This window comes from Sus scrofa, chromosome 12 (assembly GCF_000003025.6).
Source record: "Sus scrofa isolate TJ Tabasco breed Duroc chromosome 12, Sscrofa11.1, whole genome shotgun sequence".
NCBI classification, from domain to species: Eukaryota; Metazoa; Chordata; class Mammalia; order Artiodactyla; family Suidae; genus Sus; species Sus scrofa.
The window spans coordinates 18,023,495-18,038,199 of record NC_010454.4 but is presented as its reverse complement, the minus strand read 5'-3'; the positions used below and the strand labels follow the sequence as shown (position 1 = coordinate 18,038,199).

Below are 14,705 nucleotides of genomic sequence, written 5' to 3'. Positions count from 1 at the left end.
GAGGGGTACTCGGGAGGGCTGCCTCCGTCTCCCAAGGCGTCTGTGTTAGGGAGGGGCGAGAAGCCAGACGGAGTTTGCTGGTGCCGGTGGGGATACTGGGGGCGCGGCCCGGAGCAGAAGGCCTGAGGGAGGGGTAGGGGCAGGGAGGGCTGCGACCAAAGGGTCGCCGGCGGGTCGCGAGCCGAGCCAAGGAAGGGTAGCGTCCCGCCCCTGCCCGCCCCACCCCCACGGGCGGGAGTCGTTGCCCGGGAGCCTCTGCTTCCCGTGGGCGCAACGCTCAGGGACTGGTCGACCAGGGCTTGCAGTCTCGCCAGGACGTTCCCAATCCGAGCCAGGCCATTTGCATTCTGAACCGTCCGGATTGGAGGCATTACCCGTTCCGGGCCGGTTTCCGTCCTCCCCAGGCCCTTTCCGAAACAGCTCGGCTGGGCCTGGAAAAACTTGGAGCAGGGTTCCCATGGCAGGGACGCTCCCTTCCCAGGGCAGGGAGCCGGAGCGCAGGGTCACAGGCAAGGTGGGGAGGGGACCCGACCCTTGGCTCCTTCCCCGGCCCTGGGGGAGCGAAGAGAAGGAAAGGGCTGGTGGGGAGCCTGGAGGACCCCTGGAGCGCGAGGACCGACCCGTCGCCAGGAGGTGCCCTATGTCCACTGCCCAGGAGACGGACGAGAGCCACGGCGGCGCCAACGCCTGGGTCGGCGCTGGGGGCCTGGGGCTGGGTCTCTCGTACCCCGGGACAGGGGGCCCTTCGCCTCCCATCTCCTCCCAGAGGGAGAGGAGGCTCCTTCCCGCGCGGCCCTCCTCTAGGGTCCGCGCAGCTTCCTCTCCAGCGCGGTGCGAAGGGGCTGGCGCGCGGTGCTCCCGGGTGAGGACCCGCCGCCACCTGTGGTCTCCCCATCCCACCCCAGCTCAACACCCCGCCCAGTCCAGCCCGGCCCCGGCACCTCGGGGTGTCCGCTCGCTGGCCTCGCCTCCACTTGTCCCGGCGGGCGCACGGGGCTCGGCGTCCGGCGCTCCCTCCTCCACCGCCCAGCTCCCGCGCTGCCCTGTTTCCTGTTCAACAATATAGCGAGGGAGGCACCAGCGGAGAGCACCCGGCAGAACTTCCTCCCCGGCTGGGGCTGCGGCTGTGAGAGACAATCCCCGGTGTCCTGGCTTCCTGTCCCCTCTGGGACGGGCCAGCGCCCCAGGAGCAGAGACGCCACCCCCTTCCCCTGCGCCTCCCGGGATCCTGGGCCACACCTGGCTGTCTCCTGCAGGTGGAGGCAGCAGGGCCAGGATGGTGGGACAAGAGGCAAAGAAGCCTCCTCACCAACTTTTTGCCAGATTTCCTTCCCAGTGCTCTATTCCATCCCCCTTCCCACCATGCCTGGCCTTGATCTTTGTAGGGGAGGAAGGCTCCCCCCCCCAGTCTGTCCTTAGAGTAAGTTCAGGACAGCTTCCTGGGGCTGCGCTCAAGATCCACACCTTATCTCTGCATCTCAGTTTTCTTTCCTATAAACTGGGAACAGTGAGACGTCATAGGATTGTTGAGATTAAATGAGATGCATTAAGCACAATATATTGTTATCATCACCTAAGAACACACATTAGGAGTGCCTGCTGTGGCACAAAGGGATCTGAGGCATCTCTGGAGTCCTGGGAGGCAGATTCAATTATTGGCCCAGCACGGGGGCGGGGTGGGAGGGGAAGTGGTTCAAAGGATCTGGCGTTGCCACAGGCGTAGGTTGCAACCTCCGCTGGGATCTGACCCCCGGCAGGGGAACTCCATATGCCGAGGGGCAGCAAACACACACACATACACCCCCAGAAAAACCCCACACACCCCTCACATATTGTATTGGTCATTGTTATCACCAATTGTATTATGAAATGAGCTGTCCTCGTCTTTGGGGTTGGACTGAGGTCTCCAAACCCCCATCCTCCTTTAGGCAGGAGAGGGGGAGGGAGAAACAAGTGCTCAGAAGCATCTTGCTAAGGATGGAGGGCTGAGTCCAAAGGCAGGGCAGTGCACAGGTCGTGTGCCCGTGGCCCTCACACAGGTTCCTGTTGTCTTCTCAGAGCCCACCACCACCTGGGGCTCATGGGATGGGCAGAGGGAGCTCCCTCCTAGGCTGAAAGGCTTCGAGAACAGGAAACTGCAGACCTGGATGTCTTTCATTCCCATTTTCCTACAGTCCGGTTTCCCTGGGAATTCATCTGTTTCCTTCTGTCTTGACAATGGGCAGTGGTGGGCTTCCCCCTGCAGCCCGCCCCCTCCCTTCTCCTGGAACTCCATAGGCAGGTCAGCAGCCAAGGAAAGGCCATTTTGAGCCCTAAAACTGTGAGCCCTGAATCGGGCCCTGCTTGTAAGCCTTTGCTTCCTGAGTCCCTTCTCTCACCTTGGATAACCTCCTAGGAAATAGAGTCCTGTGGGTTTCACACGTTGCTGTTTCAGGGGTCGGTGCGTTGACATTTAAGCCACAGCAAAGAAGCCATCTTGGTGGGATTCCAGGCACTGGCTTCAGTTATATGCGTGTATGTGAGTAAACCTCCCCCAAAGCCCTGAAATCCTACCCCACAGGGGGCGGTGGGTGACTCTGAGGCGAGGCAAGGGTGGGCTACAGACTGAAGAATGACCTTCCTTCTTCGTGCCCACTCCTGGCACACAAGCTGCTTGCTTGCAAATGTTTCCCACTAACTGCCCCCCTCCAGATCTCCCCCCCGCCCCCCGGGGTTGATGGAGCGCTGACGAGGAGAGCGAGGGAGCGGCTCTCAGATGATAAAACATGGAGGGCCTGTGGTTTGCCCAATCAGCGGCCGCATTAAGATTCAGAAACCACAGATTAGAAAGATCAAGTCTTTACTGCAAAAATCATTCCAAAAACAAAAAACAAAAAACAAAAAAAAAACCCCACATGGCAGCAGTTCCTTCGGTACATTGCAAAGCACTTCTCAGGGCCGGGGCCCCTCTCTAGAAACAGTTTATTGCATAAAATGAAATTTTAAAAATAGTGTGGGCACTACCAAGGTTCACATCAGCTTTCCATTGGAGGTGAAGGGATACAAGTCAAGTCATCTGAAAGCATCAGCAGCTTCTTGGTTTGGGGCAGGGTCTGATGCTACTTATCTCTGGGAGGGCGGGAAGTGGGGTGCCTCAGGCCCCTCTGGACCAGAGTGAGCTCCTCAAGGGCCTCCCTCCTGCTGCCTCCTAGGCACCTTCTGGAATACAGAATATATTCACAGGCCCGAGGAACCAGGCTCAGGGGGCACTGCGCACCTCAGGCCCACTCAGGGATCTGGGCCAGTTATGGCTCTGATCAGGCTGTGTTTACGATGGAGTGTTAATGCTGGCTTTGGGTGGGGGGAGGCTGGGGATGAGGGAATAAGGATCGACCTTCCTATTGAGGAGGCGGTGGGGTACTGGGCACAGGGGTGCACCAGATGGGGACAGAGCAGCTGTGGGGCAGCCCCCTCCCCCACCTGCCTACCGCCTCCTCTATTCTATTGCACAATTCATCCGGCTCCACAGGGCTGGGCAGGTGACTCAGCAGCCAAATCACCCCAAGGGAGAGGTGGGAGTAGGTTCATCTCTTGACAGTGAACTTGGATCTCCACCTGAGGCCCCCATTCCAAGATGGGTGCGGAAAGGAGGACCCAGGGCTGAGGCAGGCCTGCTGGGCCCAGGAGGGGTGGGGAAGGCAACAGAGAAATCCCACCCAGAGCCCACTCCCACCCCCACCCCCGCAAGGGTCTAAATATCACTTTAAAAACAGTTCCAGGCTCTCACTCCACCTGAAGACCCCTTCAAAAGGCAATCGTGCTCCCAAGAAAATTTCCAGTCTCTTAGCAGCGCCCCTCCGGGGCCAGTCCAGCAAAGTTTGGTGACCTCATGGCTTCATAAACTGAGGCTGAGCATCCTTCCACAAGGGTGGCTTCTCCCCCATGTCCCGGCACTCTCAGCAGCAGGGCTGACACTCTTCGTGGAAGGATGGGGTCACTGTGGCACAGTGCGGGCCCGGCCCACCCTGTCCCGGCTGGGGTCAGTCAGGCTGTGTTCCCGAAGTGAAGCGCATCTGTAGCAGCACCGGCCTGTCCAGCTGCTTTGTCGGCGGTAGGAGTGAGGAGGGCAGGGGACGGTGCGGGCTGGACCACGACCCTTCCCTGGACCAAGAACGGCTCAAAGTGCCGACAATGCTGGTTCTGAGTCGTTCCCCTCCTCCTGCGGGACCAAGACCCCAGGAGGGCCAGGGGCTCGGACACGGAGAAAGTGATGGATTCTTTGGGCGAGGAGGGGGTGGGGAGCAGAGCGGAGAGGGAGAGGAAGAAGGGGGCCGTCAGGACTGAGCCCCGCCTGGCCCCACGGCGGTTTGGCACGTTGCACGGGAGCTGTCGGCAGCAAGCGCCTGGTGAGGGTGAAGGAAGGCAGCTGACAAGCTCTGCCCTGGGTGGCCTGTCTGCTTGGTCACCACCCGCCGGCAGGCCAGGCCTGAGTGGAGTGGTTCCTGCACCTCTGCTCAGGGTGAAGTGCCTGGATTTTGTGGGTGACTTGTGTGGGGGGGGGCAAGAATAAAAAAATACTTTCTGTTGAAACATGAAGGGAAAAAAACCCACCTTAAAAAACTAGACCTTTGAATCAGGAATGTGGAAGTGAAAAAGCTCCCCAAGTCTTGTTTGCACAGTGTTTGCACAGCCCTAATGGAGATGTGGTGTCGGTGAGGGGAGCTGGGCCACTGAGCTCGGAGCCCCCCTCCCCACTGCATCCTTGAATGGATGGGGCACCTGCTGGTACCCCCGCCTCCTGGAGCAGATGGGGGTTGCGGGGGTGGAGGGTGGCCAACAAGGGCTCCTGAGGCTCCCTCTCACGGTCACACCCCAGAGCACGTGGGCTTGTGCCCTGGTCACATGAGAGTCATCCTGACAAGGGAGACATCATGCCACCTTGAGAGTGTGGCCCAGGTAATGGCCAACCCAGCGGGGATGGGTGGGGACAGGAGATGGGTTAAGTACTCTGCTGCTGGTACTTGCGCCGGCGGGCACAGCGGGGGCAGCCCTTCTTCACCACGGCCTGGCAGCTCTGGTGGAAGACGGTCTTGCATTCACCGCACCTGCAAGAAAGCAGCAAGTGCTCCTGGTGCCAGTGGGCCGGAGGCCTCCCGGGCCTGGGGCTGGTGGGTGACACCCCTGCGGTCGGGCAACTCGCGGCACTGCCTCTCTGTTCCAGAATCAAGCATTCTGGCAACCGTGCTTACCCTGAGCCCCCCAATGCCTGTTGACACTAACTCTCCATGCTGTTTGCCGTCTTAGAAAGAGGGTTTGAGTCCCACCAAATGATTTCTTGCCTACGTTTCAAACACTCTGTTTAAAACACTCCGTGTAAAACACTCAGCCCTACGTCTGCTCCGGGGTCGAATCCGGGTCAGGGGTCAACTAGTGAAAATGAATCAGTGCTCCTACTAGTTGGGTTTTCCACTCCCACACGGGGTGGAATGGGGTTTGGTGGGTGAATTTCTCTATTTAGAAGCTTCTGATGAGTGATAACTGGGGACCAGAAGACAATCGTTACAGGGCAGAGGCAGGGCAGAGGCAGTGGCCAGGTGCCCACTTCGTGCCTGGCCTTGTGCCAACGCTCCAGGGCAGGAACTCGTTCAGTCCCTCCTCCACTTGCCCACAGATGACAAGCCCGAGGCCCCCGCCACCACCCCCGCAAAGAGGCAGCGGCCTCCTTGCCTCTAGGAGGATGGCTGGCAGTGGAGGAGGGGAGTCCTTTGAGGTCTCGCCTTGGGCCCCCCCCAGCAGTGTTGGGCCCGCCCCCCTGGAACGCCAGGCGGTGCGGGCGGGGCAGGGTGGCTGGCCGGGCGGATGCGTACCTGACTGTGGTGTCAAACTCAAAGGGGAAGATGATGTCCTGGTGGCGGCAGATCTGGCAGATGAAGCCGCGCTGGGTGCACAGGTCGCAGTGGTAGACGTGCTGGGAGGCGAATTCGATCAGGGCCTTGAGGAATCCTTCGTACACCCCCTCCGCGATCTGTGGAGGGCAAGCCAGGCCGCCAGGCCTTTCAGGCAGCTGGGCTGACCCCGAGGCCGGCTGCAAAATGTGGCCTGCTGCCACTGCTGGCACCCCGCCTGCAGAACTCCTCCCGAGAGGAGCTGCTTTCCACGTGGGCAAGAAAACCTCCCCAAAAGAGGCCGAGGGATGCAGGCCCGTGGCCCTTGTGCACAGAGGTCGCTGGGGACAATGGGGTTGACCCGAGTTCACCGTATCCTCCCTCGAGGAAAGGAATGTCCCGAGCCCTGTGACCCTGGGCTTTACTGGGCTGCTGGCTTGTCCCAGGGAGCTGGGGGCTCAGTCACTGTCCCAGGACATGTGGACAGCAGGACACCTGCTCTGGGGTGCTGAAAAGCTGAAGCTGCTGAAAAGGTAAAGCGCAGGCGGCCTCCCCGCTCCCCCCATCAGCTCCCTTTCTGATTGCTCCAGGAATAAGGTCCCTCTAGAGAGGTTGGGGTGCAGGGAGGGGTGACATTCTCACTTGCTGGAGGTCAGCGACGCTGTACTTGTGAGGAGACTCCAACAGATAATTCCTGTGGTTGAGCCTTCGAAGAAAACACAAGAGGTTTCCTTAGAAGGGTTTTAGAAGGTTTGAGAAGGGCCAACCTGGGTTTGTTTTTATTTGCCGCTGGTCTGGGCGGGGTGGTGGCAAAAACGACAGTCAGCTGCCTGGGCTCCAGGCCTGGGCTACCAGGCGACCAGCTGCTGGGACCCTGGGCAAGTTACTTCATCCCTCTGAACCTCAGGCTTCCTCACCTGAGAGACAGAGCTGTTTTGAGGATGAAATAACACATGCAAAGTATTTGGCACGGTGCCTAGTACATAGTAAACAATGAATAATTTTTTCCTATAGTTGACAACATTGTATTGTATAATCGAAATATGCCAAGAGTAGAAATGTTCACTCACACACAAATATATATATATATATAGACACACACAAATAAAGCATGTGAGGACAAGGGATGTGTTAATTAACCAGATGGGAGGAATCCTAAGCATATATCAAATCATCACAATATACACTTAAAATACCTTTTTTTTCCCCTTGTCTTTTTTTAGGGCTGTACCCATGGGATATGGAGGTTCCCAGGCTAGGGGTCCAATCGCAGCTATTGCTGCTGGCCTAGACCACAGTCACAGCAACACAGGATCCGAGCTACATCTGCGACCTATATCACAGCTCACAGCAACGCTGGATCCTTAACCCACTGAGCAAGGCCAGGGATGGAACCCACAACCTCATGGACGCTAGTTGGGTTTGTTAACTGCTAAGCCATGACAGGAACTCCCACTTTAAATATCTTACAATTTTGTCAAATATATTCAATAAAGCCGAAAAAAATGTTAAAGATATTTTTTAAAAAGTCTATTGAAAATAACAGGAGTTCCCTGGTAGCTCAGTGGGTTGAGGATCTGCTGTGGAGTGGGTTCCATCCCCAGCCTGGGAACCTCCACATGCTGCGGGCAAAGCAAAAAGAAAAAAAGAAAAAAAATGATGAGGATGATGATGACAGCTAACACTTGCTACCAGGAACTGGACTAAGAGCCCCCCCGCCTTTTTTCTTTTTCAGCTGTATCTACAGCCTATGGAAGTGCCTGGGCCAGGGATCAAATCCAAGCCACAACGGTGACCTATGCCACAGTGGGAACTCCAACTTTATATTAACTCACGGAATGCTCACAATGATCCTGTGAGGTTGACATTATTCTAATCCCTTTTTTTTTTTTTTTTTTTTTTTGTCTTTTTGGCATTTCTTGAGCCGCTCCCTCAGCATATGGAGGTTCCCAGGCTAGGGGGTCGAATCGGAGCTATAGCCACCGGCCTGCGCCAGAGCCACAGCAACGCGGGATCTGAGCCGCGTCTGCAACCTACACCACGGCTCACGGCAACGCTGGATCGTTAACCCACTGAGCAAGGACAGGGATCAAACCCGCAACCTCATGGTTCTTAGTCGGATTCGTTAACCACTGCACCACGACGGGAACTCCTAATCCCATTTTAAGAAGAAGCAATGGAGGCACAGAGAGATTAAATAACTTGCCTGTGGTCACACAGCTAGTAAGTGGCAGAGCTGGGGTTTGAACATAGGAGCTGGCTCCAGAGCCTGCGTCCTTATTCACCCAGTGAATGCCTACAGGTGTCAGCTGTTGTCATCATGGCCACCATTACATACCAGGGACAGTGCTGGGGACGAAAGGCGCAGAATATGGCCTCTGCCCTGCTGTAGCCCCTGGTCTGGCTGAGGGACAGACACTCAAGCATCTGGTTTCGCTGCCAAGGGAGAGGAGCTGAGACTTGTCCTGAGTGTGACAGATCCCATTTCAGAGGTGGGGGAGGGCGGGGAGGGGGGACGGAGGACAAGGGCTCAGCTGCCACACAGCTCCGGTTTCCAGCTCACCAACGGCAGTGATCCCAGGGGCTACATCCTGAGAGATAGAGAGGAAACACCCAAGGAAACCCCCCACCAACCCGGTAGAGAAAGCTGCCTGGCCTTGCTGTGTGTCTGTGTGGAACTGGGGTTGGGGCCAGAATTTTCCCAGTCTAAGGAAGTTTGGGAACCTGCCTCAGGATGCTCCCAACATCTTGGAGCAGAAAACAGATGCTCACAGCATCTGGAGTGGGTGCTTGGCTAGGCCCCACCCCATAGCCTCAGCTGTGGTCCAGGGGGAGCCCAATCCAGGGCCGAGATGGCAAGTCCCACCAAGTGGCCAGGCAGGGCGAGCTATGCAGCATGGGTGATGGTGCTGCTGACAGGCTGCTCTGCTCAACGAGCTGCTCTCCCCAGTAAACTTCCAGCTCTCTGGGAACAGGAAGCTGCAGTTTATCACCAGGAAAACATGGGGGCGGGGGGAGGTGTGCGCACAGGCTGTTCCAGAGCCAGCAGGAAGGGTGGGGTGGTTTGGATGGGGAGTCCTCTCTGTCGTCTGCCCTCTGCCCACAGTCATGGAAGCCCAGGGGGCCAGCTAGGCCCTGGACCCTGGGCCTGCCTGAAATCAGGGAAGAGTCCCCTCTGTCAGGGCAGCCCCAGGCTGGGTCCTCTGAGAGTAAGGGGACCCTCATCCAACACCTGCTCCTTGCTGTCCTCTCAGCTCCCCCACTCCGCCCCGCTCAGTCCAGGGGCCTCCCCTCCCAGGCGAGTTACTACAACAGCCCCTGCACCCCACTGCTGCAAACTGGTCTTTTCTAAACTCCTATTGGAACGCGACAGTCCCATGCTCAAAATCCCTCCATAGTTCCCCACTGCAGCAGAATCAAGCTCAGCGTCTGCTGTGGCACAGGGGACCTCTGAGGTCTGGCCCCCAAACCCACCCCCCTGCGGCACTGAGCCCCCCACCCCCACCCCCGAGGTGCTGGCGAGCCAGGCTCCTGCCCCCCTACACTGTGGGTTCCCAGAGCCAAGAAAGCGGGCCCTCCCTTCCCCTTTCTTCTCTGGTCCTTTTGCTAAACCGCAGCTCGCTAATGTGATGCCGTTTGTGTCATGGTGACTCCACTTTCCTGTGTGGGGGCTCTAACGTACTGACGTGGTAAGACGGAGAAGGGCTGTCCCAACTTTCTGCTTGACTCTCTTTATGCTATTTGAATACTGCCTTTGTAAAGAAGAAAACCTTTTAAAGAAAAGAACTCCACAAACCCTCAGCTCAGAGGCCATCTCCCCGGGCAGCAACCCCAGCCCTCTGCGCCCTGCCCCCCTCCCTCACCGCACACATCTCCCTGACCCAGGGCCATCTGTCTGCGGGTCTCTGTCCTTCCCCAGGCACTGAGCCCCTCACGGAGCCCTCACCACAACCCTCGTAGGCCACCTGAACACGGGGATTACAGGCCCATTTTATAGATGAGAAAGTGGAGGCTCAGAGAAGTGAAGCGGCTTCCCTGAGTCACACAGCGGGGATGGGGCCGGGCGGAGGCTGTTCCCGGGCTCTTTCCCCGTCCCAAGCTGGTTCTGAAATGGGGCTTCCACAGCAGGGCCCTGCTTTCTCTAGGGCTGGGTGCACAGGAGTGCTACTGCCCACGGATGGGAACGGCCGGGCCCGCGAGAGAGGCAGGTCTGCCCCAGCACCCAGCACACAGGCATGCTAGGAAGGCTGGGGACCAAACCATCTCCGCAGGCCAGCACCCAGGACCCACCCCACCAGTGCCTGGTCTAGACCCCTGGACTGGGGAGGTGACAAGTCCCACCTAACCTGAGATTTCACCACCCTCGACACGGGGGCAAGGATGGGAGTGAGTGGGACCCAGGCAGCCCACTGATGACAGAGGCAGGAGAGCCTCCCCAGAAGCAGCCTTTCAGTGCCTCGTGGTGGCCCCCAGGGGCTTTCTGTTCTTCCAGGCCCTGCGGAAGAGACCAGGGCCCAGCCAGCTGCTCTAAGAGCCTGCCAGGTGCCCACCTCTGCCCTCTGCCTGAGAGGGCAGCACATGGCTGTCTCTGCCTGCGCCGCCCTGGCTGGAGGAGCTGAACCTGGCAGACAGGTGGTCTCTGAGCCAGCCTGGTAGGATGAGTGGCTGTGGGGGGAAGGTGGAGGGGCTCGTGAGCTGTTCTGAGTGTCCAGAAACCCAGCCACAGAGCCCAGCTGGGCAGCAGGCACCAGCTCGTCTACCTGAGGTCTGCCCTCTTGAGGCCCCAGCCCCCCTTCAGAAGGCTATCACCCCTCACCCCAACTGAGTAGTGAAGGCCCCCCAGGCCCTGGGCCAAGAAGCTGCTTCTCCTCCTCCTCCTTTGCTTTTTTTTTTTTTTTTTTTTTTTTTTTTTTTACTGCCGCACTTGCGGCATATGGAAGATCCCAGGCTTGGGGTCAAATTCGAGGTGCAGGTGAGGCCTATACCACAGCAACGCTGGATCTGAGCTGCATCTGTGACCCATGTCGCTGCTTGTGGCAACACTAGACCCTTAACTCACTGAGTGAGGGCAGGGATTGAACCTGCATCCTCATGGATACTAGTCGGAGTCTTTTTTTTTTCTTTCTTTTTTTGTTTTTAGGGCTGCACCTGTGGCATGTGGAGGTTCCCAGGCCAGGGCTCTAATCAGAGCTGTAGCTGCCAGCCTATGCCACAGCCACAGCCATGCAGGATCTGAGCTGCATCTGCAACCTACACCACAGCTCATGGCAACGCTGGATCCTTAACCCACTGAGCGAGGCTGGTGATTGAACCTACGACCTCACGGGTACTAGTCAGGTTCGTTACCACTGAGACACAAAGGTAACTCCACTAGTAGGGTTCTTAGCCTGCAGAGCCACAACAGGTATTCCCCAGAAACTTCTTGCAGGGCATCCTGAGGGTCCCACCCCAATCTTGTCCTGTTGTGAGGATGTGGGGTGTGGGGGGGCGGAGGGGCAGTGCTGCCAGGCAGCATAGCAAAGCCGCTGTGGGCGAGGGGTGGTTGGGGACCAGAGAAGTCAGGGCAACACAGCCCTTCGTGGTCTGGGCCTCGCTGGCCTCTCCAGGCTCCTCCCACCACCATCCTCACTTCCCTCCTCGCTCCCCCGAAGCTTCTCCACCCACAGGGCCTGTACTCACAGCCCGTGCACACCAGCCCTCTGTCCTCTGTCGGAGACGCTCTTTCCCGAGTCTCCCTGCTTTTGCACTCATTCTGCAGGTCTCCCCCAGGATGCCGGTTCCTCCCAGAAGCTCTCCCCGCCTCCAATCTGGGTTAGCCTGCTCCCTGCTGCACTCCAGGGCATCTGGCTCTCTCCTCCAGCCCTCACTCCTGGGTGGAGCTGCTGCCTTACTTGCCTGCCGCCTTTTCAAGGGGCAGGGCCCAGGTCTGCAGTGGTCAGCGCTGTGGCCGTGCCCCTGGCCCAGTGCTGGGCGCTGAGTACATTCTCAATAAATATTTGTCAAATGAAAGAATGAATGAACACATGAATAAATAAGAGCCGCTCCCAAATGCAATGCCAAGGAGTTCTCCACCCAGCCCTGGCACTTCTTCCAAGAAGCTGCTTAGGCACTCACCCCATTTGTGTGTGTGTGTGTGTGTGTCCTGGGTGCTCACCTCTTGCTTAACTCCTTCAGGGCCCCGCTTCGGCACAGGCCCAGGTAATCCCCCAGAAGCTTCAGCTGCTCCCGGGCCCTCGCGATGAGGCGCATCTGCTCCACGTGCTCATACAGCGACGCGTTCACCAGCTGCAGGTTGATGAGGGGCTGGGTCCGGATCTGCGTCAGGAACCTCAGGGCCTGCCTGCAGACCTGGGGACACCACCGCGTGGCAAGGGAGAGACAGAATGGCCATGTGGTGAGCATGTCCGGACCAGACATGGTATTGCCTACTCACTGGCTCACCCCTGAAACCACCTGCCAAGGGAAGTGGTACCATCTTCATTTTACAGACGAGGAAACTGAGATTCCGAGAGAGGAAGTGACTTGGTGGTGAAGGTGCACAGCTCATAGAAGCCATGATTTGAACTCAACTTATCTGACGCTCAAACCTACCCTTCCCCCTTGGCACCAGCTGCAGCCCCTCCCTGGCCACGCTGTGCTGGAGGAGGGGCTGCCCTGGTCAACACACCTCTCCCTGCCCCCCAGCGCCCCCTACCCACCGCCACCCAGGCCTCACAGGTCCTTCCCACTATTTCCTGTCCTCCCAGCCCCCATTTTCCTGCCGAAAGGAAACAGGCACTACCCCGGGGCCGACTCAGGAACCAGGTGACTGGTCTGAGTCAGGCTCCAGCCACAGGAAGCCACAGATCAGACACAGCTTAGCGAGAGGCTTTCCAACCTCCCTGAGATCCCACCAGTAGCACCCACAGGGCCCCCCAAGTCTCCAGGTGGAGTTATGCGGTCACTCTCAGACTCTCCCACATGACGGTTCCACTCTCAGCCCTGACCCCAATGCCAGAGCCAATTACGGAGCACCCGCTATCTGCCAGACACGGGGCTAAGGACCTGACCACAACCTTTCTTCTTCGCCCGCACACCAACTCGAAAGGGAAGGTGCCCTCATTCTCATTGTACAGATGCGGAAACTGAGGCTCAGAGAAGCTCAGGTGGCTTATCCCAGCCACCTGTAGAAAGCAGAGCCCAGGGGTCTAAACTGAGGTGTTGTCTCGTCCCCTTGGCTGCCTCGATTGCTCGCCTCTTGCCTGCAGTCTCCTCCTCGTTGTGCTAAGAAGGATGGAGGGGCCGGGATTTCTCCCAACATCAAGCACGCTGCAGTGGTGAGGATCTGGGCTTTGCATTTGGGTCCCACCTCTTCCCAGCTGTTTAACCTCATGAGATTTACATAACCTCTCTGTGACTCAGTTTCCTCACCTGTAAAATGGGGAAAATAAAAGCACTTATCTCATGGGACTATTTTGAGTTGTTTATTATTATTAACTTTTATGGCTGCACCTGTGGCATATGGAAATTCCTGTGCTAGGAGTCGAATCAGAGCTGCAGCTGCTGGCCTACACCACAGCCACAGCAACACGGGATCTGAGCTGCATCTGCGACCTACTCTGCTGCTTTTGGCAGCGCTGGATCCTTAATCCACTGAGCGAGGCCAGGGATTGAAGCTGCATCCTCACAGAGACAGCGTCGGGTCCTTAACCCACTGAGCCACAATGGGAACTACAATTTTGAGTTTAGATTAAAGAATAATCCACGGAAGCAGAGCCTCAGTAAATAAGGGCTTCCATCAGACTGCGGGTGCCTGTGTGGCCCAGGCCTCTGTCCCTGGAGGCCCTCAGAAGACTGTGAGGCTGTCCCCCCAGCAAGGACAAAGCTATCTTTTCCCATGTCCTGGAGCCCTGAGGTACCAGCCCTCGGCTGACGGGCAGCCTTCTGGCAAAGGCCCGGTGACTCGGTGACTGGGATCAAAGTGTTGATCCTTAGACCTTCCCACGACTCAGCCCCAGGCTTTGGGTGAGGCTCAGATGAAACAACACACAGGAATGGGCCCTGAACACTGCCCAAGTGCTACGGACAGGCAGGGGCTTCATGCTCCCCAGGGACTGCCCCTCCCCCGTGGGCATGGAGGGGACAGACAAAGAGAGAAGCCTCAGGCCTGGGCTGACATCCTGCCAAGTGCCAGCCGGGCCTCGCACAACTGGGTCAGCCAGGGTGCCAGCAGTGGACAAAGGCCCCTGACCCGCCAGCCAGTCACTTTCCAGTTTGAATGTTCCTGTCTTTCCAGGCCTGGAATCTTTGAGAGAGCTGGCTATTTCCTGACCTGGCATGCTGAGGGAAGTCCTCCAATTCTCTAGTTGGAAAAAGGAAGTGGCACCAAAATTACAGCAATGAATTTTGGAGGAGATGGCTCAACAGAAGCATCTGGGTGTCGTAAACAGTGTTTTATGGCCAAAGGGTTCTTTGCATTTGTGTTGATCTTGAGGCTTAATTTTTTCTGCATGTAGTTAGTTAACTACTATTAAGTAGTGTTACTAAGGGCAGGGGTGGGGACGAGGTAACCAATAAAAAAGCCAAGTAGGAGGTCCTACTGTGGTGCAACGGGATCGGCAGTGTCTTGGGAGTGCCAGGACGCAGGTTCAATCCCTGGCACAGTGGCACAATGGATTAAGGATCTGGGGTTGCCACAGCTGTGGCTTCAGTCACAACTATTGCTCAGATCTGATCCCTGGTCTGGGAACTCCATGTGCCTCAGGGCGGCCAAGAATGGGAGAAAAAAAAAAGCCAAAGTGAAGCGAATGTCTTTGGGGGTTCCCAGCCCCAGAGGGGTGGGACAGCGCTGAGAATCATGTT

The 14,705-nt window shown here is 57.5% G+C and overlaps 2 protein-coding genes across 6 annotated transcripts in view; both read right to left on the bottom strand.

Annotated features, from left to right (window-relative positions):
* ARHGAP27 (Rho GTPase activating protein 27) overlaps nt 1–1,193 on the bottom strand; it is a 32,983-nt gene extending 31,790 nt beyond the window's left edge. The window contains exons 1-2 of one of the 3 annotated variants that reach the window (XM_021066832.1): nt 942–1,185; nt 375–552 (exon numbers count right to left, since the gene is read on the bottom strand). The gene's annotated coding sequence lies outside the window, so the exon portion shown is untranslated. Of the gene's footprint in view, nt 1–374; nt 553–941 lie in introns of all 3 variants that reach the window. The other 2 variants (XM_021066834.1, XM_021066833.1) reach the window with 2 other exon arrangements.
* The window catches only part of PLEKHM1 (pleckstrin homology and RUN domain containing M1), a 51,209-nt gene continuing 39,326 nt past the window's right edge, over nt 2,823–14,705 (bottom strand). For all 3 annotated transcript variants that reach the window (XM_005668715.3, XM_005668717.3, XM_005668716.3), the window contains 4 exons: nt 12,019–12,212; nt 6,507–6,570; nt 5,847–6,004; nt 2,823–5,084 (listed from right to left, as the gene is read on the bottom strand). In XM_005668715.3, the coding sequence (XP_005668772.1) occupies nt 4,979–5,084; nt 5,847–6,004; nt 6,507–6,570; nt 12,019–12,212 (522 nt within the window). In that variant the 3' untranslated portion in view covers nt 2,823–4,978. The remainder of the gene's footprint in view (nt 5,085–5,846; nt 6,005–6,506; nt 6,571–12,018; nt 12,213–14,705) is intronic.